Raw genomic sequence first — 25,005 nt, forward strand, 5'->3', positions numbered from 1 at the left:
GTGTTCCTAAAGTGGACCATTCCACAATAGAGTGGATCATACCACTCTCGTGGGGGTGTTAACCTAATTTGAACACTCTGAGATTTGATTGCTGCTTTGACCTGTTCTGCAAAACTCTTAGTTATTTTATGTATTGTTTATTTTATTAAAAAATATGAGTTTGCTATATGAACCAATAGGTGTATATATACTGGTACATACTGTAAATTCACATGACTTGAGATTTAAAAAAAAAAATGTATGTGGTAATAAAAGAAAAGAAAGAAAGAGAGATATTAATATATGACTTTGTTTCCAAATAGGAAATATGAATAATTTAAAGAAATATAAAGAATATTGCAAAGTTTGCTTTGAGTATTTGGTTTTTCTATAACTTTTTTCAATATCTAAAAGAAGAGTTGTAAACGTTGCAGGGAGAAAAAAGAGATTGTTGTGAAGTCAGCAGACAATCATGTGCTTTTAACTTTTGTTTCCTGTTGAACTCTTTCTGTGTCTGTTTACTAGCTCCAGTAGAAAGAGGTTTGCCAATAGAGTTAAGTAAACAGGGACTGGGGGTGACTGACACATGTTTCCAATGATTGTGAGCGTACAGTCCATCATTACTCTCTCATTCTCTGGTCTCACACAGCACTGGCAACATGAAGCTGCAGGTCGTCGTGCCGCTGCTCGCTCTGCTCACTCACACTTTGGCTGCTGAAGGTGAGTAACATTAAAGTTTACTGAGTGTATGTAAAGAGAGGATTAATAATGTGTTCACATCACTGACACTGACTGTGTCCTGTTACGTATTGATATTGACAGAACAGAGTTATTTGTGTGGCTACATATCAGGTTGTGTATTTCCTTTATCTATCACAGCTTCATGTTAAAACTGTTTACAAATAACACTTTTATATTTAGTGAAACCTTTAGACTATAATGTTAGGGAATGAACTCTTCACACAAATAGATACTGACACGTGTGCTTGTACATTCATCATAACTATGGTGACCATTACTTTGGACAGTTAGTCAAATACTTATTTTTATACATTGTTTAAATTAGGGATGGGACCATACCACTTTTTTTGTGTCTGATATCCAAACTCAAGTATCTACTGATACCAATATTAGTCCGATACAGTCATTTCAGACACCATTATGAATTATAAGCTGTTAACAACACGTTTGTGCTGAGCCATTTCGAAGACAGAATTCTAAAATGCTTTTGCTGATTTGTATTTACATTTTTACAGTCGTACATAGTGAAGCATTTTTGGATTTAATTGGATTTTTAATTTTTATCTGTCCAATATCCGATCCAGTGATTTTGACCAGTATCGGACTGATACCGATTCCCATCCCTAGTTTAAATCCCTGGTTCTTCTCTTGTGTAATCAGTGTCTTAATGAGTGTCAACTAATATACTCTATATTTTTGTGGATGTGGATTTCATGTTAGCCCCCATCGGTTTCTACCACACCCTCACTCATAACTTTTTTTCTCGATTTTCTTGTTATTCTTCTGATATTTTTTGTGAAATCAATAAAATAAATACAATTCTTAGAGAAAGCCCATCACTTCAAGCTACAAAAGTATGCCTTTTTCTAAAATATTTAATATACAGAGAGGAAAAATACTGTTATTCTATTAAAATTGAGATTTATTATCTTAAGAAGGGGCTTCATCAGGTCAGAGGAAGACTAGTTTAAAAGTAAATAAAATGCATAAAATAAAACGTGTTTTCTTTTAATCTTGTTGAAAGAGTCCTGTATGGGTCGCTGTGAAAATGGCTTTGACTCTCAGAGGAAGTGCCAGTGTGACTCCATGTGCAAGTATTACAAGAGCTGCTGCTCTGACTTTGACGTCACCTGTGGGATGATGAGTAAGACTCCTCTCTGCTCAACTGTCAAGTGGTCTAAGAAAAAAAAAAAAAAAAAAAGGATGATCATTTTTATCCCGCTTTTTCAGCTCGTGGAGACACATTTTCCTTTGCAGAGGATGATGATGATGAGGCGATTGAAGGCACCACACCCTCTTCCAGACATTCGGCACAGTCTTCTACTACGGTCAGTAGTCAGATGACACCCACACAAGAGCCCGCCTCAGACTTCAGACCACTGCAGCCTCCAGAAACCTCAGTAGAAATGAGCAAACCGCCACGACGCACGGACACCATCTTTCAGAGAGTCCCCGTTACACAGAGGACACCCACTTCACCCACTGTCCTACCTACAAAGAAGGTCCTCTTCACAACCCTCGTCCCTGAGACTGACACAGCAGCTGAGACGACCACTGTCCCGGTCACCACAGGCCCCACTGAAGCCCCTGACCCAGACGCTGAAGTCTGCAGTGGGAATCCGTTTGATTCTTTCATGCAGCTGAAAAATGGCTCTATATTTGCCTTCAGAGGTGAGCGATTCTTGACCTAACAGTCTGACAATCCTAACTGGTTTTTACAATGACATCAGGCAGAAATACAGCTCTAGGAAGCACTTATTTACACAGCCGCATCTAGATTTAGATCTAGTGACTTTCAATTGTTCCCCTTAGTTGAAATGTATGTTTGGTTTTTCTGCAGCTTTTTGACTATTTGCTGTAATCCTATTGTTCACCATTTTTAATTTAGGCCAACATCCTCAACTTGAAATCCTTGAAAATGCTTTGTTGTGCTTCTGAGGTTTGATAATTGCTTACATTTTGGATGAAATGCTTGAAAATGCTTGAAATAGGGACAATTTGTCATTCACAACAATTCGATACTTAGAATGAGGAATAGAATAAGTGAAAGGAGGTCCCAACAAAAACTGCTCTGCTTGGACCTCGCTTGACTGTGATTATTAGAGGATCATTTTTAGTTTGTATGTAGTCATATATAGTACATGTACCACAGCTATAAGGGGCAGGAGAAGCATGAACACTTAAAATTGCTTGCAAAAATGCCTGTGTGTGTTTCCTAGGGAAGTATTTTTTTGAACTGGACAACAAGTCAGTTGCGCCTGGTTATCCAAAGCTCATTAAGGACGTGTGGGGCATCGACGGGCCAATCGACGCTGCTTTCACTCGAGTCAACTGTCAAGGAAAGACCTACATCTTCAAGGTGGGGGACACAGAAAATGATCCGTTATTGATTTGACCAGCATGTGAGAAGACTATTGCTGTGAGTAACTTACTGTTCAAATGAATCAATAGGGAAACAAGTACTGGAGGTTTGATAATGGCGTCCTGGAAGATGATTATCCAAGAGCTATCAACGTGGGCTTTGACAAAATCCCTGATCACGTGGATGCAGCTTTTGCCCTCCCTGCCTCTGGTCACCACGGAAAAGAGAGAGTTTATTTTTTCAAAGGTGCAGATCCAGATTTTTGTATGAACATGTGATACAGTGGAAAGTCATATACATAGGTCCACAACATTGGCTTCTTTTTGCTTTCTCCAGATGATCAGTATTACATGTATGAGTTTCTGCACCAGCCGTCACACGGGGAGTGTATCACCATGTCTGAAAGTTTCCCCTCCACGCAGTTCAGGCGCTACACTGACTTGTACTACAACAACTATGAAAGTTTCTTCAGCGAGCTCTTCTCTGACTGTGAGTTGCTGATCATTCCTGATTTCTTGGACTGGATGCAGGTGTTTGCAGACGTTTCATGCTTTTTCTTATATATCTTACTTCAGTGCCTCAGCATCATGACCAACACCACTTCATCAACAAAGACTGGAAGGGCCTCAAGTCCCCGGTGGATGCTGCCATGGCAGGCAGGATCTATGTGACTCCCCGGAGGACGGCGCCACGCCGCAACGACTACAACCGTGACCAGTGGTGGAGCCAGCAGTATGGACAGCAGTATGGACAGCAGTATGGACAGCAGTGGGGTCGCAGGAGGCAAAGCCGTTCACCCTTCTGGGGCTCCACGGCTGAGCAGGGGAAGAACATGGGTCAGGAGATGGCGGAAAGGGGGATGGAGCTGGGACAGAGGTTGGCAGAGAGGAGAATGGAAATGGAGGAGAGGCTTGGGCGAGACTGGGACAGAAGGTGGGACCAGGACTGGGACCAAGACAGACGGAGAGACAGATACAACCAGAACAACAGGGGCAACTATGACTCCAGACTCCGACTCCAGTCTCAATGGGACAGACAGAGGAATCTGCCCATCCAGAGCGTCTTCTTCTTTAAAGGAGGTAACACGGCAGAGGACAGATTCAGTCACAGAGAAAACAGAATATTTATTCACTTAACCTTTAGACCTCAGAATGTTGCAACTGGAGTTGTCAGCATGGCCTTACATGAATGTCCTGTGCACACAAACACTGAGAACACTGTCAGCGCTGCTACTCACAATTACATTTGTCTTTAAAATGGCATAACATCAGAAAATGGTGTCCAAAACCTACATTTTTTTTATTTTTTATTTAAAATAATATTAAAAATGTTATTCGAAACATGTAAATTATTAAATATAGGATTTTCTTGGATTAAAAACAGAGAAAAGAAGGAAAAATTCCATTACCTTGTGACCTTGTGAAGGATCACTTTTCATGAACAGAGAATGAAAAGTTGACAACAACAACATCCCGTGTACTATCATATCCTCATGTTATGGACACAAATCAAAACACAATTTATTGTCTAATTGGGAAAATTCGTTAAATCACAGGTGAAAAGAATACAGAGAAGTAGCGTTTTAGTGTATATAAACAAAGACAAACTTTTAAATGAAGAGTTAGCAATTAAGGCATAAAAAGTTTGTTAATCTGTATGTTGCAGTGGTTTTATGGCCATGAAATAATCACTGTCCTGTCTTGGTGTATAGTGCTGATTCCTGAGTTATTTGAGGTTAAATGGAAATAAATAAATAATAAATCGGGTTACAGCTGTACGCAGCATCTGGCAGAGGGAAAGGGAAGTCATTCATTTTAATAAAGCTCAGTATAACTCATTTCACATGCTGTGTATTAGTCCACATGCCTCACATAATTACAGTTCCCTATTACACTCACCGTTATGAACTCAATGAGCTCATTGACTGCCTTGTTTATGTGTTTTCTAGATAAATACTACAGAGTGGACCTGAGTACCAAGAGAGTGGACCCTGCCGTGCCTCCATATCCCAGATCCATCGCTAACTTCTGGCTCGGCTGCTCAGACACCAAGGGAGCAGAGAAGTGATATTGTGGTACATTTTCACTCAGTGCTTGTCAGACATGTTCAGTGTAACAATAAACTTTAGTGAATATCGATTAGTGAGATCCATGCGCTGCTTGTTGTGGTCAAAGTTCAACAGGTTGAGCTTCTGAACTCTGACCTCCTTTTATCAAACACGACTGATAGTGTAAAACTGTAAAACGTTGTTTATTTGAAACACTCATCATATTTTATACATTCACAGTTTGTCATTTAAGTGTGTTAAATTCATCCATTAAAAAAAAGAAGATGACTGTGTTTACATTTTTTTCTCTTCATTATTATTTGTGAACATATATACAGTGATGTGAAAATATAAAACACTCTAGGTACAACACAAGAGGTCATAAAAATCTTAATTTGCGTGTGTGTTTTTAACCAGCAGCAGCATGATATGAGGTCAGAGGTCACTGACAGTTTGGTTTATGCTCCTGGTTGTAGATGTGAAAACACTTTCAGAATCCCAGTTTTCTTACAAAAAACTGTAATGAATACTTAGAAAACAACCCAGGTGGATGGTTTGGCCCTTTTACAGGACATTATGTGCAAGGACTTATTTTTGTTTGCATGTTCATGGCTTGTTTTTGTTCGTAATAACTTGTGTTCATGGTAAATATGAAGTCAGGACATCAGAGAGTCTCATTCTGTAAACACTGTGCTGCATTCCTGCTTCTATGGTTGTCCCCTTTCTGACTCAATAAGCAAACAGAAACACAAATATTACAGTACTTGTTCTCATATAATGTATAAACACTTGCATTACTGCAGCAAATAAAATCCATTTTCAGTCACTTGTCCCAGTACTCTCTTGTTCATATAAAAAATAAAGATAATGGAAGCAACAAGGGGTGTGTCTTAGGAATCAAGCAGAACCTGTTGTTTATAGTAGCGGGGTTTGCGTCTGTGACAACGTCATAAAAATAAATATGTACTGTATCTGTATCACAGACTGTATATAAGAAAAAGGATGGAGACTTCCAGTTTAAAAAGGGAAACAGGAAGTAACAGTTGGTGGTTGGGATTTGTAACATCAGTAAACATTTTCCTGATGAGTTAATGGTCTCAATCACTAGTTTCAGGTCTTTTTTAAAGCTTCAAATGTTGTCCATTTTGTTAAGTATGTTCCCATTTAGAGGAGAATGGACAATAAAGCACAGCATATGAGTGGACACCAGCGCGATTGACAGCGAGTACAGTCCAACAGGTGCCTGGTTGAAGGAGACGTCTGTGAATTTCCACCTTTACTAACAGACATGAATGACGCGAGGATTGTTTTGTCCATTTTTATACACAGTCTGTTGTCTGTGTTAAGATCAGACCTGCTGATGACGTGGTTAAGTGGAGGTTATGAGTGGTTAATCATGACATTTTCATAGCAGGGCTCATCACTTCCACTGACCACTGCTCCTTCGTTGGTGATGACCTCAGTAAGACTCACAGCGTCTCCTGTGGGTCCCACAGTAAGGTAGCTGCTCTCAGTCTGTCCTGTGCTGGAGTCCTGCCCCGTGTCGCCCTCGGCCATCAGAACTGACCCCGAGGAGGCGGCCGAAGCCACCTCTGGCACGCTTTTCAAAATGGACGACAGCGGCCTTTTCGGTGTGCTGCTGTCCGGTTGTGGAGTGTCATTGGTGTTTGTTGTGTCACAGGAGTTGTGGGCAGCATGCTTCCGCCTTATGGGCTTACATACAGCAGCAGGAACCTCCCCTCCTGATGGCCCTCCCTGCTCCCACGCACTCACCCGAGCTCCGAGCTTCCTCCTCGGCGGTTTGTAAATGGCCTCTCCTCCCTTGGTTTTGACCTTGCTGGTCTCCTGCTCTCTTTGTCTCTGAATGCTGCCGAGTCTGCGCAGCATGGCCTGAACGGGGCCGTCAGAGCTCGTGTCAGAGACCGGTCTGCCCGCTTTACCCACTGTCACGTACACTGTGGTGACTTTATTTGGAGCAGCGACCTGAGCACCGGAGCCAGATGTTGGCAGCTGGTTCCCTTTTTGGGCAGCTGTGTTGGGCGTAGTCTGTCTTCTTCCTGCTGAGCCGGGGACCTGGGAGGTCGCTCGGGATGGGGTTCTATCTTCTTCCTGGTCCCCTGCTTCATAGCTTGACTCCTGGCTGTCTGTTGCATCCACCTCATCTTCCCTCTCACCAGCCTCTGCTGTGTCTTCTTCTCCTGGTCTCGCCGCACTTCCCTGACTTTGGAGGGCAGACAGCATCAAAACACCCCAGGAGGATTTAGGTTTGTTGCGGGGGAGAGCGTCCTGAGCAGATCCACGTCTTTCTTTAGGGCTGAAGCGTGTGCCCTCTGCAAAAGAGACAGATGGCCTCTTTGACTTGGCAATGCTGGATGTGCGTGGGATGTTGAAAGGTGAGGTGATGTCCTCGCTACTGAAGCCAGATGGGTCTAAGAACATGTTACACTTTGAGCTCATCTCCTGGAACTCACCGCCTGCCACCGCTGGGATGTCTGTCGCAGTCGTGGACAGACACAGACGACAAAGGACATGAATGGGATGTTCACAGTATGAATTATAGGGGCCATGCAAATGCAGCATCTAAAAACTCTGACGCTGCTGAGATGACTGAAGTTGCCACAGCTCATGGTTCGAATTATGGGGAGTGAAAGGGAGCACGGCACAAACCTAAACACCTACTTTGAGACATCTGAAACATATGTACATTGAGGTTCCTGAAATAAATAAACCTAATCATAGTCAAATATATCAATATGCATTTATTTGCTCATTACATATCAATTTCCCAATGTTTGTCAATGTCTCCACTAATAAAACTAATGCTATTGCTGCCGTTGCCACCCATGTGTGGCGCCGCTGCACTCAAATCACCCACATTTTAATGTTACGTGTGTATTTCTTTGTGTTTGTGTGTGTAAAGATGCTGCATGTGAACGGCCCTTTAAAAAATACCAGTGGGCACTTTTGCTCACCACCACAGGAGGGCAATGAAAATTTTGTGGAAAAAAAAAATACCATACCTTCTCTTGGAGGGACACAGTAGAGAGCCTCTCCCTCTTCCACATCACTGTCGAAGGACGACCCCTCGGTCACCCAGCCTGAAGACGGAGGCTCGATGAAGCTGTGGTTGAAGGTCAGCTCTGGGTCGTGGTGAGAAACTGTGTGTGTGTGTATGTGGCACGAATAGAGAAGGAAATGTTAGGCCAATCTAAACAAAAATCCTGTTAACTTTATATTACAGATATATTACAAAGGTGTCCCAGTAAGACTGACCAGTTACACGAGGCAGACCAGAGGACCAGTTAGAGATACACGGGAGAGCAGCGCTGATGTTTGCCAGGACGCTGTAGACATGATATTTCATCCGAACAGACAATCCTCCCTCAGCCACAGTCGCACTAGGAGTAAGATTAGAAAGTATAGTCAGTAATCATTTACGCACCGGAAACTTTGGCAGTGAATGATGAGGAAAGATTAAATAATCGGCGCTAATTAAGGTCCCTGAGTGAGGGACATTTGTGACTTTCTTTTACTTTAACAGACCTGTCTTTGCCATCAGCAGGACCTCCTCCACAACACAAACAGCAGCAAAGCACAGCCAACAGCAGAAGGAGCAGAGGGACCAGAACACCTGCCAGTACAGCACTCCTGCCACCTGAGACACACACACACACAGAAAGATAGAGAGACTGATCCATGTACGAGAGGATGATGCCTGGATGCATGGATGATGGATGCATGGATACATGGATGCATGGATGTTGAACATACTGTTGGGGCAGACTCCAGTGACTGGATGGCAGCTGACTCCCTCACCACAGTCACAGACAGATGAGCAGTTGAGGCCGAACTGAAGGGCAGAGCAGCTGCTGTTACAGCTGGAAAAATACAAAACAGAAAGAAATCACACAATTGCATCATCACAGCAAACAAACAATTGAGTGTTGAGTTACGGTCTGTTTAACAAATACTGGAAGTGAACAGCGATGACTAATAAACGCTGTGGTCTCACAGAGAAGAAAATTAAAGGAATGATTATGGAGGTTCTGCATAATTTAAACCTTTAGCGTTCATTAGGGACATTTTGTGCCATTCTGTTTTTTTATTCTCAAGCCATTTTTGTTTTGAATGAATATAGCTCAAATTTGCCAGAGGATATTCATTTTTGGAAAGATTTTGAGCTAATATTTAATATTTTTTTATATATTACTGCAGTTTTTGGGAAGGTGACATTTTCTGCCACAAGAACAAATTAGTCAGTTTTTTAAAAAATCTGATAAAATCTAAATAAATGTTTCTGCCCATTATTGATGAATCTTAGGGCCTAATAATAATTACAAACAAATGATCCTTCAAATGAATTTTCTGAAAATGTTTGTAAAAATATATATATATTTTTTTTTCCTAAAATAGTTTGTAATCTTATTGACTTTAAATGGGTTAAATTCTCAATATAATTATATTTGATATGTATATCTCAGGCTGAAGTAGTTTTAAAAGATTGACTCATTTAAAGTGGAAGAAATATTAATATATAATAATTTTACAGCAGTTTTTGGGAAGGTGACATTTTCTGCCGCAAGGAACAAATTAGTCAGGATATTAAAGGAACTCTTAGGGGTTAACCAGTTAGCATCATTTTACTACACTTTACTGCCAATTATAAGGATTTATATGCTTACATTGCATCATTTCCTTGGTTTGAAAACTCAACAAACAAAAAAAAACAAATTCACATAAAAATAATAATATAACCTTAATTCATGCAGTCATACAAACTCAATTATAGTGACTTATGGTTTAAATCATGCACAAGAAAACTGTATGAATCTATGAAAAGTCAATAGAAAACAATACACTGACAAAGGCCACAACTGGGATTTGTTAATATAAGTGCGTTCCGTATCTGTTCAGTACAGAACACTATCTTTCAAATACGGAACGCACTTTGTTTCTTATTTTTGATCATCAGGTTAGTGCCAAACCATGACAGAAAAATTACAAATGAGTCCACCAATGAAGATTGCATGATTTGTATGAGGGGAAAATAAAATCATCCTCCTGCTGTCAGGCCCTCCTCTCCATCTGTCTGTCATTCATTACTTTCCAACAGAAAATTGGAACTTTTAATTGGTTGTCCGATTCCCTATAAAATTATGATATCGATTTTTTAGCTCATATTTTGTTGAAAGAAAGTCACAAACACAGAAATACTATTGTGAAAGTGAAAGTTTGTGGCATGTGAGGGTAATGTAGCCTACGTAGAGTGCAGCATATCAGGTACGTATGTAAACAGTAGAACTGTGAAATAAGAATTTTAAGTTTGAAGGTCTCATGTGTAGCCAAGAAACTTTGTGTGGCAGTTTTAAGGACGAAAACCTTTCACTGTAGATCTTTAAGATGATTCTACTACTGGACTGTCTCCGTTTCATTTAAAGTTACACTACTGCCTTGTTTATGCGCTTCAACAAAATAGATTATAAAGCTGTTGGAGAGAGAAACAAACACAGATTTTCTTTTCAGCCCAAAATAACTTTAAAACGTTTGTGAATTGTGAAAGATTTGTAATTTTGCTACAGATTTTACACAGTAAAATAAAACATTGATGAAAAACCTACTGTAGTTTCCATGTTTTGGCAGTTTTGGCTACTGAAACCTGAATGAGTTATTTTGGATTGGCCTCATGTTGTCCTCGATGATCTGTGAGCAATGTGACTAAACTTCTCTTGTTTTTATTTTCAAAACATTTCTCTCAGTTTAAATATTTCTCTAAGAAACTATTCCCACAGTTTGCTGCCCCTCATAACCATTTCGAATCCAGTTTTAAGAGAAACCATAAGCTGGGATAAAGAGAAACTCTGCTTTACCGGCCTGCTCACCTCTCTCCCTGGAAGCCTGGCTCGCAGACACATCTTCCTGTCACATGATGGCAGTTACCACGGATACAAGGATTACACAGGAAGCGGCAGGCGTCTCCAAATCTTCTGTCAGAGCAGGCGTCCTCACACCTGGGTGAGACAGGGAGTAACGACACTAATACACACACACACACACACACTACTCATTTTCAAAACTGCTGTGGAAGTGTAGAATATGCAAAGACGGGATAAAAACACAGATTCACACAAAATGAGTTTTAAATGATTACCACGGACTATAAAGGTCATTCTACTGGTTTTGCTTATATTGAAAACTTTACCTCCAATTGCCTAATAATTAGAACAGGCCATACTAAATACCCTAGTAACACATTTTGTCAGGAATTTATTTGAAGCAAATTAGCTGAAAAATAAAGGAAACCACATTACCAGTATTTGTGATTTGGTGGCTTTAGGCAGAGGTGGAAAGTAATGAATCATTTTTAAAATTAATGTATTAAAGTACTGTACTTCACTAAAAATCTTGTTGTGACCTTTGACCCATTTTGGCTGATACATTATGTGTTTATTTTATTTTGTGAGCACTTTAATTTGTTAAGGTTTGCCTTTAATTAAAAACATTAAATGTAAGATTTGTGTCCCCTTGTCCTTTTTGCACATCACAAGAAACAACAAAACAACCACAACCCTGTTAAAAAGTAACTTTTACTCTGAGTACATTTTAAACAAGCTACTTTTTTACTTTAACTGAGTACATTTTTAGACCAGTACTTTTTCTGAATTTTTATATGAAAAATTCACCAATACATCCGTCAGTGTGACATAAAACATATTTACACACCTGGGTCCAGTCCATCCAGGGTCACACCTCCAGCATTTCCCAGTTTTGGGGTCACATGGTTCATTTTTCCTGCAGCGTGGACACTTTGCTTGGCAGCCATCACCATAAAAACCATTCGGGCAGGGGCGGTCACACAGCGTCCCATTCCAGCCAGGCTCACAGGCCTCACAGGCTCCGTCAGTGGCAGAGCAGATCTGGCTGTCTTTACAGTACCCGCAGCTGCGGACACAGTGATAGAAAGATGACATAAACAACACACAAACACACACACATGGGTGAACATGTGTGTACACTTCACCTCTACACACACCTACCTCATTTGACACCCGCTGCCATACTTCCCAGACTCGCAGGGCAGGTTACAGTAGACACCCTGGAAACCTGGCTGACACTGACACTGACCGTTAACTGGGTCACAGCTGCTGTGCGTGAGGTCACAGTTGCATCGCCGGTCACAGCTGGGTCCCCACCAGCCTGACTCACAGTCGCACACGCCTGTGCGTTGATTACAGTCTGACAGGTAACAGCTGCAGGTGACGGGACATTTCAGCCCCCAGTGTCCTCGCTGGCACTGACACCGGCCCGTCAGCTGGTCGCAGCCCGGGCCCACAGAGCCACCGCTGACACACTGGCACGGTTTGGAGCAGGTTGGGGTCCACCAGCCTTCGTCGCAGGTGCAGTTGCCATGGATGGGGTGACAGTGGCCATGGCGGGTGCACTTGCACGTAAACTGGCACAGTGGACCCCAGCGGTTAGAATTGCAGGTGCATTCACCGGTGGCAGCGTGACAGCGGCCGTATGGGTGGCACCGACATGCCTGGCGACAGTCTGAACCCCAGAACTCAGGCGGACATCCTGTATAAACAGAGTGTGTACAGTAAAACGTACTGTATACACATAAACACTGAAAAAAATGGTGGTATCTAATACATTTACTCTGTATTACTTTACATTTCAGAGAACATTAAGGTACATTTTTCCCCACTTTACTTGACATTTTATTAGTTACAGTTCAGCCAATCACACGGCAGCAACTCAGTGCATTTCGGCATAATGACATGGTCAAGCTGACCTGCTGAAGGTCTAAGTGAGCAAAACTGAGACTTTCACACAGAGTATAGTCCGACAAAAGAGAAAATATACATCAGTTCTCCAGGTGAAAGTGCCCTGTTGATACCAGAGGTCAGAGGAGAATGGCCAGACTGGTTTAAAATGAACTAGAACAACCATTTGCTACATTCAAGGCACACAGAAAAAGTGTGTGTGTGAATGGGAGTGTGCAATATTACTTTAATCTCACGAGGCCATCGAGAGTCTTTTTTAACACAATAAATCTATATTTAATGCGTATATTTAATGTGTTCTGAACATATTACACATCATTCATCTGCGGTTCAGTGTAACTCACGTGTTTTACAGTGAGCTCCGAAGTAACCAGGTGCACAGCGACACACACCAGGATACACACAGATCTCTTCCTTTTGGCAGGCCTGCTCGCCCTCACACACAGCTGCACGCACACACACACACACACACACACACACACACACAATCACAAGCAACAGTAAACAGTAAAAACAAGGCAAAAGCATCATTTCTAGACTTCTGTGCAAAAGATGTTAAAACTCACGTATCGAGCATTCGTTTCCCTTTTGACGCCATCCAGTGCAACAGACAAGGGTAGAGGAGTCTCTGAATATACAGAAAATCAACAGAAAATCAACATTTTTGAAACACAAGACACTGTAATAGCCAGGGAAAACTGATAAAGGACATGTGTGGCAAAGGAGGGTAGATTTCCTAAAGAAATACTGTATATCTCACAACACTAAAATGTATTTGAATGATTGATAATTCTTCATTTCAGTACATTTTCAAGGGTAAAAGAACATCTAAATCATCTAAATTCCAAACCAAAAAGGGTGTAGGCTGAAGCTAAAGCTTATTTACACCTTCCTATTCACCTTACACAATCATATTTTTTACATAAACATGGTTATGGCTACACCACCAACTACAAATGATGTTAGTTTGTCTCACTACTAGTTTTATCATATTTCCATTCATTTCTTAAAAGTATTCTCCTCAGTTTGACTGACAGAAAGAGATTTTTAACAGTTGTTTGAATCAAATGATCCTCTTAGATTGTAGTGACTTCTACTTGGTGGTAATTGTCTTTTTTTTTTGTTCCATTATTTGTCCTGTATTGCATTCTGTATTTATGAAACCTTAAAATTTCAGTGTATTTAGTTGAATAAATAGTTGGTAAGTCAAGCAAGGCCAAAATGCCGTCATTGTTAACCATAAAATTAAAAAAATCAACACTTGTGAGTGAAGGTGAAGTTGTACCTGGTGTTGAGGCAGACGTTCTTCCCAGCAGGATCCAGACTGAGTGAGGAGGACAGGGAGCAGCAGAGCAGAGCGCTCAGAGCTCTGAGGAGAAGAACCATCTCCACACTAGTCCAAAACCAAATCCTGGTTCACTCACACCTCAAGGTCCCGTCGACTCCTGCCTTTTTTCTTTCTTTTTTTTTTTTATTCCTCTCAGTCAGTGTCTCTCTCTCTCTCTCTCTCCGTCTAACCCTCCACCCTTCCCTCGTTCCTCTTCTCTCTCTCTTTCTCTCCTGTGAGTCTTCTTGTGGCTCCGGTTCAGCCCGAGAGGTCTAAACCTTTGAGTTTCCTCTTCCCATTTCCTGGGGAAGTCAGAGCCACTTCCTTCTATTCAGCCAGACACAGAGCTTTTTAAAGATGGTTGAACACTAACGCACAAAACTCGCCGCACACACACACTGGTGGAGCACATAAACAAACACACACACACACACACACACACACACACACACACCCTGATGTCCACCTTCTTCCCAGAATGTGTTGTTAAGATTCCAGGAGGTGATGAAGAATGTGTCATAGTTACTTAGTGACATTACAGTACAGCAACAGTACGGTAATCATATAGTAATCATTTTGAAATAGGAAGCTGATGACACTATCTTATATCAAATAATATTTCCATGTTGGTTTAAGACAATGGTTGTAGTTTGGTCATTTCTAAATCTGGTGCTTCATTTTTTTTGAATCAATGGAAAACGCAAGTCTGTGTTGAAAGGATTTTATTGAATTTTGACGCAAAAAAATACACATTTGGACTTGTTTTTGTCCCCTTTTTCAATAAAGTACACTCCCATGGCAATTGAGAAATTGTTTCACTACGAACATGCTTACAAAAATATACTGCAAACAAGACACCGTCTGATTTGAAGGTCACCGTCTCTTAGCAAACACAATAGCAGTGGTCAGCGTGAGTGCTGCTCTGGTCAGACGTCACAAAACAATGTTCAGATTTTTTTTACGTCAGTTGATGTTGGAGAAGAGAAAATCCCCACGCCTGCTCTCGCTTCCACAAGGAAGCGCACGACTTCCTTCTCAAGTGAACTGACCACTCAGCAGAGGCTGGAACAGCAGTCCCTCAAACACACAGCAGCCAAACACTTTAGAGCAGGGAAATGACTGATGATTAAAAAGTTAAGAAAATATGCTGTGTTTGAACACATTTAAGGCTTCATTTATTAAAATACACTCACCGCTGGAAGAGTCTGGTGCAATGAATTACAACACTTTGCACTTCAAATAGTAATTGTCAAATGAAACAATGCCCTCTAGTGGGTAAGAGGTTAACCTAATATAATGTTCAGTTTTAAAACATACATACTGTATTTGTGATGTCTTTGGTTTTTGGTTTAAAATGGCTCTATAAATATCTACACCTAAATTCATATTTTCATTAGATAAAAATTACCAAAAAAAAAACACAATGAGGAAAAATATAATTTTTCTATTAATACTAAAATCCTACAAAAGTAATAATCTTTTGTGTTGTGTCCCTCAGCACTGTTTTTGTACAGTGGTGAAACACAGTTCCTCTTATTTTCCACTTCTACTGACAATATATTTAAAAAAAAAGAATGGGAACTGAAAGTTAAAATAAAGCTGAAGGGTTTAAACATTCATACATTCTTGTCTCACACTCACACAGTGCTTTTGTGTAATTTACACTGGGGCTGCACTCAGACGACCTCCTGACATTTGGACTGACCCACTGACCTCCTGACCCTTACTGAGCTACGACCCAGCTGAGAGAGATGTTGTGACCGGGTTCAGGGAGACGGTTGTTGCTCCGTCTCATCTGTGGCCTCTGAGTCTCCGATGATCTCCCAGGTGGAGGCGGAGTTGGTCATGTGGGCGGGGCTCCGGAAACTGCCAGACCGTGTCAGGAAGCCAAAGCTATGAAGGAGAAGAGACAGGCCTGTGGTCAGAGCTGCAGTTGGGGATTAAAGCTAAATATAGATCATCAGCAGCAACAAAGATCAGCAGGGAGAGATAATTCACAGATTATGTGGTTCTGATTCTGGTTTTATGGCAGTGGTGGTGGTTTTGGATCATTTTTTTGTTTGTATCGTCATTGTTTGGTCCCACTAGAGCCACATGTTTTATCTGGAGAGGCTCTGTTCAGTTCACCTAAGTCAGGACAGTTTGACCCCTGAAACTGAAGAAGCTAAATGGAACTCAGCCAGTATAAATTTAAATGTTTACACATGTGTTTTTTTCCCCTTCTGTGACCTAACAATGCTGCAATGCACCTGTGCAACAGATATACACTTTTCTTTTCTTAAAATCGACTCAGTTGATTTGCTGCAGCAATATGAATTTAAAAAATGTGTTTTGTTATTAAAAAAAAAATTTGATTGAGTTTATAAATAGCATCATATTTGTGTACAACATCAACCTTACAAATCAGAATACTCTGATTTACTCCACTCCCCCAACCACAGATTTTCCACACTCACTCTCTGTCCATGTCTCCACATTTAAATGATCAGTTACCTAACTTGAAACATTAAACAAGATTTAGACAACCCTCTGTAGGGTTTTACAGTGGAGAATGTCCAGATTGTAAATGACAGAAAGGCAACAGTAACTGAAAAAACAACTTGTTAGAACCACGGTGTGAAGAAGACCATCTCTAAACACACCAGACCTTAAAGCAGCACCAGAAGACCACACATGGGTTTCCTGTGTACCTAACAAAGTGGCCAGTGAGTGGACTTTCCAATGAACAAAAAGCAAATTCATACTCGGCTCAACAGTGTTTTCTAGTTTCAAGCCTGTGCAGTTGATTGTCGCAGTGCAGCTAGATGTTGTACTCACAGATGCTGAATGCGTGACTCTGCTGGTTTGTCAGTGATGTCCACTTGAGGGCCGTCTACTTCTGTCCGTCCATACAGAGAACTCCTGTCCTCCTCGTCACTGCAGAGGAAACAGACTGTGAATGAAACCCCCGGCCTCTTCTGGACCATTTTACTATTGGATCATGTGATGTCTGTGTGTGCTGGGTGTTAAGCGAGAGACCTGCTGCTGCATTCATGGACAGAAATGCCGAGCATCTTGGCCTTGATTAGTTTTCTTCTCTTTCTGATGGCTGAGCGGACGGCCTCCAAGAGGAAACCCGGACACCGCTCTTCATTTAGGATTTCCCTGCAGAAAACACGTAAAAGTGAAAAACACGAGGAAATTCCAAAAGTGTGAAACGCTCTCGTGGTTTCCACACATACACAAAGATGGACACGCTGATACCTCTGATAGTAGTTGAGCTCCTCCTGCACCAGGAACAGGTTGGTTTTAAGCTCGTTCCTCTCAAAGATGATGTCGCGCACCTCCTTCTTGGTGAAGCACGGCTGATCGGATTCCTTCTGTTCACCTGGTGCCTTTCTTGTTGACTGGTGCACTGTTTGACTTGGACTAGACTGAAAAGAGAACAGACAGCCGTCAACTGTAGGATATTTGCCTCAAACAACAGACACCATGCCATACCCCGGGCTCAAGGGAAGGGGGGCAGTGGTGTGAACTATGCAGATGTGATCAATTTGAAGAAGAAATGTTGAATTTACATATAAAGAGAGGACAACGAGAACACAAAAAAATTAGGTGATCGATCACTAAATTAATCGACAACTATTTTGATAAATGATTAATCGGTGCAAAGATTTTTTCATGGTTAAAATAAGATTTCCAATTGTTTAAGCTAACTAAAATGTGAGTATTTTCTTCATTTCTTTGCTCTGGATAACAAAGAAATCATTAAAAGTTAATCATTTTGGTTTGTGGACAAAACAAGACATTTGAGAACATTTAAGGTTTTCTGTTATGTTATGGACCAAACGATAAATTGAGAAAATAATCGTGAGTTGCAGCTCTAATTACACCCCATAAAAACAACAGCACTGTTATTTGAATATACTTGGGCCTACACATACCCTGCATTATATACTATACTTCACTGGCCTCACAGTGAAAGGAGGAAACAAATAAATATAGCATGCATACTGGGCTGCTGCTGCTTCTGCTTCTGTCCAACTGAGCCTGGAGGTTTTCTATGTCTTTGGTTTTCTCCTTCAGATCGGCCTCCATGTCGGCCTTCCTCTCCACGACGCTCGTCAGCTGAGCCTGCAGCACGTTCTGCTTGTGCCGCAGCTCCGCGTTCATCTTCATGAAGCGGTCCAGCTGCTCCTGGAGCTGCACACAAACACACAGGGATTAGGCTCCTTTAAATGAAGTTACTTTTTCTGGTTGCTTAAAGGAAGTTTTGTTTAATTTGTGTCACTTCAGATTTATATTTGATATGTGACCAGAGTGAAAATGGTCATATCCGAATGTGCTCGTCAAGGCAAAATCAAACCTGCAATGGAGGAATTTGTTCTCTAGAGCTAAATCTCACGCATACATTTTCTCTGACAGCTTCAGTTTTCTGTTGGATTCTGTTTTTCCCGCCAAATATAAATTCAGCCCAACACAAAATCAACAAGACAGGGCTGAATTAAAAAAGACAATGTGCGCCAGACCAATGATACCAGCTGCACATGAGTGGGCTGAAAATGTGTCCATGCATGGGATTTGGAACAAATGTCTGGGGGAGGAAGAGCAATGGGCTTGAAACTGACACAGTGTCAAAACAAGTGCAGCATTCATCTTAAGGATGAAAACAATTCCAGGCATCCATGAGTGTGAACGGTGAAAGGTTGACGCGTTGACCGTTTATCTCTCTCTCTTTCTTAAAGCTAACCATTTACAAATACACACCCAGTTATGGCTGCTATTTAAAATCATGTGATTGTGTTCTGGTATGTGTGCAAACACACATACCAGTCACTCACTCACACACAGTGCAGTGGCTGTGTCTTAGGGTGCAAACTCTGCTCAGACACGCTTTGAATGCAGCTTAATAATACTCGACTCGTGTACAGTAAGTGGATTATCTCTGCACTCCTGGTTTACAAGTGAACACAACACCTGTCCTCTGTTTGTCCGTTTAGATGATACAACTTCTCTATTGTCACTGCATGTGACGCAGTATAAGTTAGGAGGTGATGTGTGTACAGACATGACTAAATGTGCAGCGTCAGCCTGATGGCAGCACGAAAGACATTATTGTTTTGGTTTGGAAAGTCCAAAGTGAACCTCAGCAGCTCCAGCTATATAGTGTTTGTGTCCATGTATTAAAGGCGTCACGTGCAACAGCTAAGATGGCTGCTCTCACTCTGCTGTTACAGCTGGGGAGGCAATTATCTGGGGCCCCAAGGTCAGAGTTGAGGGGGCCCCGAAAATAGGTGTTACATTAGTTCACAACAATGACAAGTTAGTGAAAACCCCCTTAAATGTCCAGCGAGGACAATTTTGTAACATCTAATGGACAAGATGGTGGCTTCAGTAGCTTATTGTAAGCTACAAAAAACTTGTTTTTTTATTATTATTTTAAAGCCATTATACACTTTTAATTTTAATTTCTGTTAATAGAGCCTCCTAAATGTTACGAGTTTTACAATCAGCTGTGTACAAGAGACTGGTTGGAAACCCCCAAAATAAGCCCAACTTACAAAGTCTCTAAAGTCTTTAAAAGATTCAGAACACCAGGCTGAAGTGATTCTGTGTGGACACAGAATGTATGAGCATAGATTTTCAAAAATCTGATTTGTGTCACTTCAGGATGTCGTCTTCTATTAGATATTCACATCTGATATGTGACCACGCATCATGAGTGAGAATGGTCATGTGTCACACATAAATTCTCAGACACTTCTCAGACACTTTATGAATGTGAACCATCAAATGTGGACAATGAGGCTGGTCATCTGGATGTAGCCTGTGTAGCCAAGTGTTTGATCAATGAAAAAGACAAATATTTGACTTTACATGTCATTTAGCAGACACTTTTATCCAAAGCGACTTACAATGGAATTGAGTACAATCAGCCAGGGGTGGAGTCAAACTTGGGACCATTGTGACCATGATGTCTTTCGCACACAGGGTACCGGTCTCAACCACTGAGCCACTCCACCCCAAGAGCTGTCGTTAATGAAAATGTGTCTGCAAACAAAGGCAGAGACATCTTCACATTTGGAGGTGTTGTGCGTCTCCTTACCGCCTCCACCTCTTTGGAGATGGTGGTGATCTCCTGGACTTTGGCCCTCAGCTCATCTCTCTGCTTGTCCACCACCTGCTTCAGCTTGAGCATCACCTCCCGCTCCTGCCGCTGGTCACGGTCTAACACAGCACACACACACACGGTCAGGCAAATAAACCTGTGTCTGAACTGTTTTTGCTTTGCCATTAGTATCAACACTGGTGTAAATGATGGATCGTCAGCTCATCCCAAACCTCAGATATGGCATTGATAGTGTTATACTGTGACATAGCCTATCAAGTAATAAATAACAATGGGAAACGCATTGTGAAGAATGAGGCCGTAGTAGTTTTGTAGCATCTGGGAAAATGTAGACAGTGGCCATGAATTTGGACATGCAGTGAAAACCACAGAAAATCAATTATTTTCCTTAATTAAGTGAGAAAATTGTTTTTTTCTGGTCCCAAAAATGTTGATTGTAATCCTGAACTTTGTCTAAAAATAATCACACTTAAGAGGATGGAAAATCAGAGAGCTTGTTTTAATTATTAAAAAAACAGTCAAATAGATTAATCAATAATCCCAGTAGTTTAAGCCCTACATTACACAACAGGTTACACACACACACGATTGCACAGACTTAAGCGTCCAGTGCGTAAGAATCAAGCAGAATGTAAACAGGTTGTAACAAAAAGAAAGCTTCTCCACTCACTCCGTACCTTTCCCAAACGCATCAGTGAACTATGAAGGGCCCCACTTACCAGAGAGGAATAATAAACTCTTAAACATCTCCCTACTCTACCACTCATTCTCCTTCTTTCCTGTTTTTGTTGGTGTACAGTAAGGTTCCGCAGCTAAACACAAAATCCACATCCATTCAGGCTGCTGCACAAACTTGCCAGTGTAAGATGGCAACTTCCTTCGTCAAATAAAGAAAACATAAAAGGCTTATTTTATTTTAAGTTGATTATACAAACATGCTTCTGGGTAGCATATTTAATTTCAGCCAAAAAAAAAAAGAAGAACCTTTAAAGGTTATATTTAGTCGAAAATGAAAGTGAAAACATTGTATTTTTAACAGCTTGCTAATATAGTGTTATAGTTTTATTTTTATTTTTACAAAGCCAATAAATCCACTTAACTGTAAGGGAGACTTTGGATTATCTGCAGTAATTGAGCTTTATTTTTTTCAGAAGGGCTGACGATGAAAAAATGTTGTGCAAATATACCAACACACAACCTTTGATTCACCTCATGTGAGTCAGGCGTCTCTGGATATCTCCAAACCTCAGTAAATAAATCCAGACAGACACCACGTTCATGTTTGCTCCAGTAAAAACATAATGTGCATTTTTTTTTATATATATTGCTAAACTTCAGTTCCTCTACATTAACATGAAATATGGAACATCACATGTGAACTTTGCCTCAGCTGAACGAAGCACGTGAACCTGACGACAGTCACATTCAACTCATAAAATGACTGATCACGTTCACCTTGAGAAGTGTAAAAGACAGGGTGTTATTTCTTGTCAGTACAAGAAAACCAGAGTTAAAGTGACTTTTTCTGCATCCTGCAATTTGTCATACACTTTACGTTTGTAAATGAACAACACCCTTACTACGTCCTCTCATACCAGAGAGAGGTTCCACTGCTTTGATCTGAAAAGTCGCTGCACAACAGACAGAACAAAAACTAGTTTGACTGCTTTTCACTGTCAGTGCGTATGACCGTTAACCCACTGCTTTTAATCTCTACTGTAATTGGTTCCCAAACTGGAGGAGGAAAGTGAAGATAAGCAAATGGCCTTAAGGGTAACTTAGCTTATTTATCTTATGTCAGGGTAAGGAACTCTTGAGGGTTTTCAAGGGATCATTATGGAACTCAGACTAGAATTAGAGACAATTCTCTTTGGGAAAATTCACTTCATGTTCCTCTCCTGTAATTTTATGGCACTTTTATGTATTTTAAACCCACTATCACAGAAAAAAAGCTCCTCATCAGGCTTCAAGAAAAGTTAACCTCCTAATATTTCTGTGATTTAAAACGTTATGCGAGGACCATAAACAATGTGGAACATTTTTTTCTTTATGGAAAACAAAATACATAGATAATATACCTCCCTGCGCATGGCTGCCTTTCAGCCTGCTGTGCAGCTCCTCTTTGTCCTCCTGGAGCTGCTGCACTTGGATCTGCAGCTCCTCACACCTCCTCCTCCACTTCTCCTCTTTCTGCTGCAGCTCCTGCTTGAGAAGACGAGGACAGAGGGTTAAACCGTAAACCTCTGACACAGAAAAGCAAACATTCAGAGGAAGAAAAAAAACGCAACGCAATCCGAATTTTATGTGAGATGGAAAAGTCTCTGGAGGATCCGTGAATGTGGCTCTAAGCACAACAGCTGGTGTCAAAATGGGTGTGGTGCAAATGTTGTGTTGAATTCATCGCAAGACAACTCAATAACACTTCTGACTTCTGTCAACCACACCTCTTTATGTAGTCTCTCTCTCAGCCATGTTTAAACATACTGATGGATGAACAGTAACTAAAACATACTGCATTATAGTGAACTGCAACACATCAGGGCTATTAGTTAATTGAACAACCAAAGACATCTGAAAAATAACTTTCAAAAATACACAGTACACAGTAGTAATACACAGTATTGCCTGTAATGGAGGCCTGGTCTCCGATTGGTTGGGGCAACTTGAGACTCATGTCCAATGTTTCTTTGCTCTGCTGTCTCAGTAATTCTGCTTTATCACTTCATCAGCAAATGTCTTCAGGAACAAGATGCGGTATTTTATCTCTCTCTCTCTCTCTCTCTCTCTCTCAGTGCAGCTTATCTCAGGTGCATGTCCAGCAAAACTGATCACATTTCATACATTTTAATTTTTCTGTGTATTCATAGCGTACAGTGAGAGGGAAAAAAATGTCCCTGGTGGGACGGGATTGTAGTCTGGTGGTTTGGTGTAGGGCCCCTTTTTCCCTGCAGGCCCAAAAGTCTCTTGAAACACCCCTGTATGTACTCCACTACATTTCCTCTAACTGTCTTTGTTACTCGTTACTACCAAATAAAATCAGAAGAAGAAGAGTTGGTAATCGTCTGTATTTATATAGAGCTTTTCTAGTCTTGAGCAGCTTTACACTATCATTTTGCCATTCACCCATTCACACGCTTCAACATGGGGTTAAGTGTCTTGCTAAAGGACACATATAGACTAGCAGAGGCAGGAATTGAACCCACAACTCACAACCTCAGCTTTTACTGAGCTACCATGGCTCAATCCTAACTCCTCACTTTTGTAATACTTTTACTTTTTTAAAGTACATTTATACCAGAAAATTAGTTTTGATACTTAAGTAAAGTAAATGTCATATACTTTAAGACTTTTAAGTAATATTATAAAAATGTTCTGGTAAGATACTTTTACTCAAGTATCACTTTAAGGTACTTTATACAAGACTGGCTGTAAGTAGGCAAGAAACTTTCCTGTCACAATTATCCTAAACAAAATAATGGCAATTAGTTAACATATAAATATAAATAATAAATAATAAAAGTTTTGGTGGTTTGGTGTAAACAACTATAATTACATGTGTATCAATAATAGTCAAGCACAGTTCTACTCAGAGGCGGTGGGGGTCAAATCAAACTCAGTTAAGACCCCCATAAAGGCTTGGTCCGGCCCTGCGTGTGTGATACACAGTAATAACAGAGTGTAATAACGCACACAGAGCAGGTGTTTATAATAAGTGGTGATTCTGGAAGGATCAGCAGCTCTGTCGTGTTCTCTCACCCGTGTTTGGTTCCTGTCGCTGTTCTGATCCTCGCCTTCTTTCCCTCCTCGCTTCTTCTGCTGTTGGTCCTGAATGGCCTCAAAGGTCTTGAGCAGCTCCTCTTCCCTCAGATTGTGAGTGTGGTTCCTCGACACGAAGCTCTCCAGCAGCTCCAACACCTTCACTATCCTCGGCACCAGTCCCAGCACGCTCTCTTTCCCGTAGCCGTCGATAAGTTTCTCCACCTCCGCGCCGATCACTTTGGCTATTTCGTACACGTCGTCCAGAGTCAGAGCCGAGCACGTCCTGTCAAAGCAGCTCTCCGTGTGCCTGCACTCTTCTCCCGCCGCTGGTGCCTCCATGTCTCGAGCTTCAGCTGCTACAGAAACCCCCGACAGTGTCTGAAAATGATAGTGAAACACATTGAAGGCAGCGCTGCTGGTGTTCACATTAAAGGCGCGTCGAGGACGCGTCTGAACTTGACCTGCTCCGCTTCTCCTCTCTTCTCTTCCGACAACACGTCACGCATGTAGTCGCTACACAGACCATAACACAGGAACACGGAGTCCTGTCCTGAGAGCAGCCGTATAGCACAGCACAGAGCTGGACAGCAGCAGAGCAGCGTCCTCTCTGTCCCCTCCTACTCTGCCGACCAATGTAATGTGAGCAGCTCTACATACGTACGCAGAAAAAAGCTCGTCCGCTAACTAAGCCGAGAGCGTAGTAACGTAGCCATGAAGCAGAGCGTGAACACTGGGTTTCCTGTGTAGATGAATGCTGACGCTTTGAATAGCTCTGCAATAACCAGGGGCGTTTAAAAGGACTATAGGGTTGGGAGGGGGCAGGCAAAAGGGACCCCCAGGGGCCCTACATTAAACATTCCTTGGACACAGTGTCCCAATGGTCAGCCAGTGACCAAT

General features: G+C 41.4%; 3 protein-coding genes across 5 annotated transcripts; 1 reads left to right on the forward strand and 2 right to left on the reverse strand.

The window, feature by feature from the left end:
• Positions 1–593: 593 nt before the first annotated feature.
• On the forward strand, positions 594–5,955 carry vtna (vitronectin a). The gene is made up of 8 exons (XM_058634741.1): positions 594–699; positions 1,745–1,864; positions 1,951–2,391; positions 2,940–3,079; positions 3,172–3,328; positions 3,419–3,571; positions 3,658–4,161; positions 5,031–5,955. Exons 1-8 carry the CDS (start codon positions 639–641, stop codon positions 5,147–5,149), a joined length of 1,695 nt encoding a protein of 564 aa, XP_058490724.1. The 5' UTR covers positions 594–638; the 3' UTR covers positions 5,150–5,955.
• On the reverse strand, positions 5,858–14,616 carry scarf1 (scavenger receptor class F, member 1). Of its 2 annotated transcripts, none has more exons than XM_058634739.1 (11): positions 14,199–14,616; positions 13,480–13,541; positions 13,258–13,359; positions 12,164–12,704; positions 11,850–12,068; positions 11,009–11,137; positions 8,901–9,007; positions 8,673–8,784; positions 8,403–8,527; positions 8,150–8,287; positions 5,858–7,459 (listed from the first exon to the last, which is right to left on the reverse strand). In XM_058634739.1, the coding sequence occupies exons 1-11, from the start codon at positions 14,297–14,299 to the stop codon at positions 6,510–6,512; spliced, it is 2,586 nt and encodes an 861-aa protein (XP_058490722.1). In that variant the 5' UTR covers positions 14,300–14,616; the 3' UTR covers positions 5,858–6,509. The 2 variants fall into 2 exon arrangements, with proteins under 2 accessions (XP_058490722.1, XP_058490721.1); XM_058634738.1 differs by having other exon boundaries at positions 5,858–7,621.
• Positions 14,617–14,945: 329 nt separating this feature from the next.
• rilp (Rab interacting lysosomal protein) lies at positions 14,946–24,849 on the reverse strand. Of its 2 annotated transcripts, none has more exons than XM_058634953.1 (8): positions 24,106–24,849; positions 22,428–22,554; positions 20,326–20,447; positions 18,234–18,422; positions 17,484–17,653; positions 17,259–17,384; positions 17,058–17,156; positions 14,946–16,133 (listed from the first exon to the last, which is right to left on the reverse strand). In XM_058634953.1, exons 1-8 carry the CDS (start codon positions 24,445–24,447, stop codon positions 16,007–16,009), a joined length of 1,302 nt encoding a protein of 433 aa, XP_058490936.1. In that variant the 5' UTR covers positions 24,448–24,849; the 3' UTR covers positions 14,946–16,006. The 2 variants fall into 2 exon arrangements, with proteins under 2 accessions (XP_058490936.1, XP_058490937.1); XM_058634954.1 differs by having other exon boundaries at positions 22,428–22,551; positions 24,106–24,847.
• Positions 24,850–25,005: the final 156 nt, after the last annotated feature.

Source organism: Solea solea, chromosome 7, assembly GCF_958295425.1.
Source record: "Solea solea chromosome 7, fSolSol10.1, whole genome shotgun sequence".
Classification (NCBI taxonomy): domain Eukaryota; kingdom Metazoa; phylum Chordata; class Actinopteri; order Pleuronectiformes; family Soleidae; genus Solea; species Solea solea.

What these genes read in the sequence shown, in the direction of transcription:
- vtna (XM_058634741.1), top strand. Translation starts at nt 639, where the DNA reads ATGAAGCTGCAGGTCGTCGTGCCGCTGCTCGCTCTGCTCACTCACACT. An exon ending in CTCTATATTTGCCTTCAGAG is followed by an intron (nt 2,392 to 2,939) that starts GTGAGCGATTCT and finishes TGTGTTTCCTAG; the next exon opens with GGAAGTATTTTTTTGAACTG. An exon ending in GAGAGTTTATTTTTTCAAAG is followed by an intron (nt 3,329 to 3,418) that starts GTGCAGATCCAG and finishes TGCTTTCTCCAG; the next exon opens with ATGATCAGTATTACATGTAT.
- scarf1 (XM_058634738.1), bottom strand. Translation starts at nt 14,299, where the DNA reads ATGGTTCTTCTCCTCAGAGCTCTGAGCGCTCTGCTCTGCTGCTCCCTG. An exon ending in GGCAGCGGGTGTCAAATGAG is followed by an intron (nt 12,069 to 12,163) that starts GTAGGTGTGTGT and finishes CTGTGTCCGCAG; the next exon opens with CTGCGGGTACTGTAAAGACA. An exon ending in CACTGGAGTCTGCCCCAACA is followed by an intron (nt 8,785 to 8,900) that starts GTATGTTCAACA and finishes TGTGTGTCTCAG; the next exon opens with GTGGCAGGAGTGCTGTACTG.
- rilp (XM_058634953.1), bottom strand. Translation starts at nt 24,447, where the DNA reads ATGGAGGCACCAGCGGCGGGAGAAGAGTGCAGGCACACGGAGAGCTGC. An exon ending in GCGACAGGAACCAAACACGG is followed by an intron (nt 22,555 to 24,105) that starts GTGAGAGAACAC and finishes CGTCTTCTCAAG; the next exon opens with CAGGAGCTGCAGCAGAAAGA. An exon ending in TCTCCAAAGAGGTGGAGGCG is followed by an intron (nt 18,423 to 20,325) that starts GTAAGGAGACGC and finishes GTTTGTGTGCAG; the next exon opens with CTCCAGGAGCAGCTGGACCG.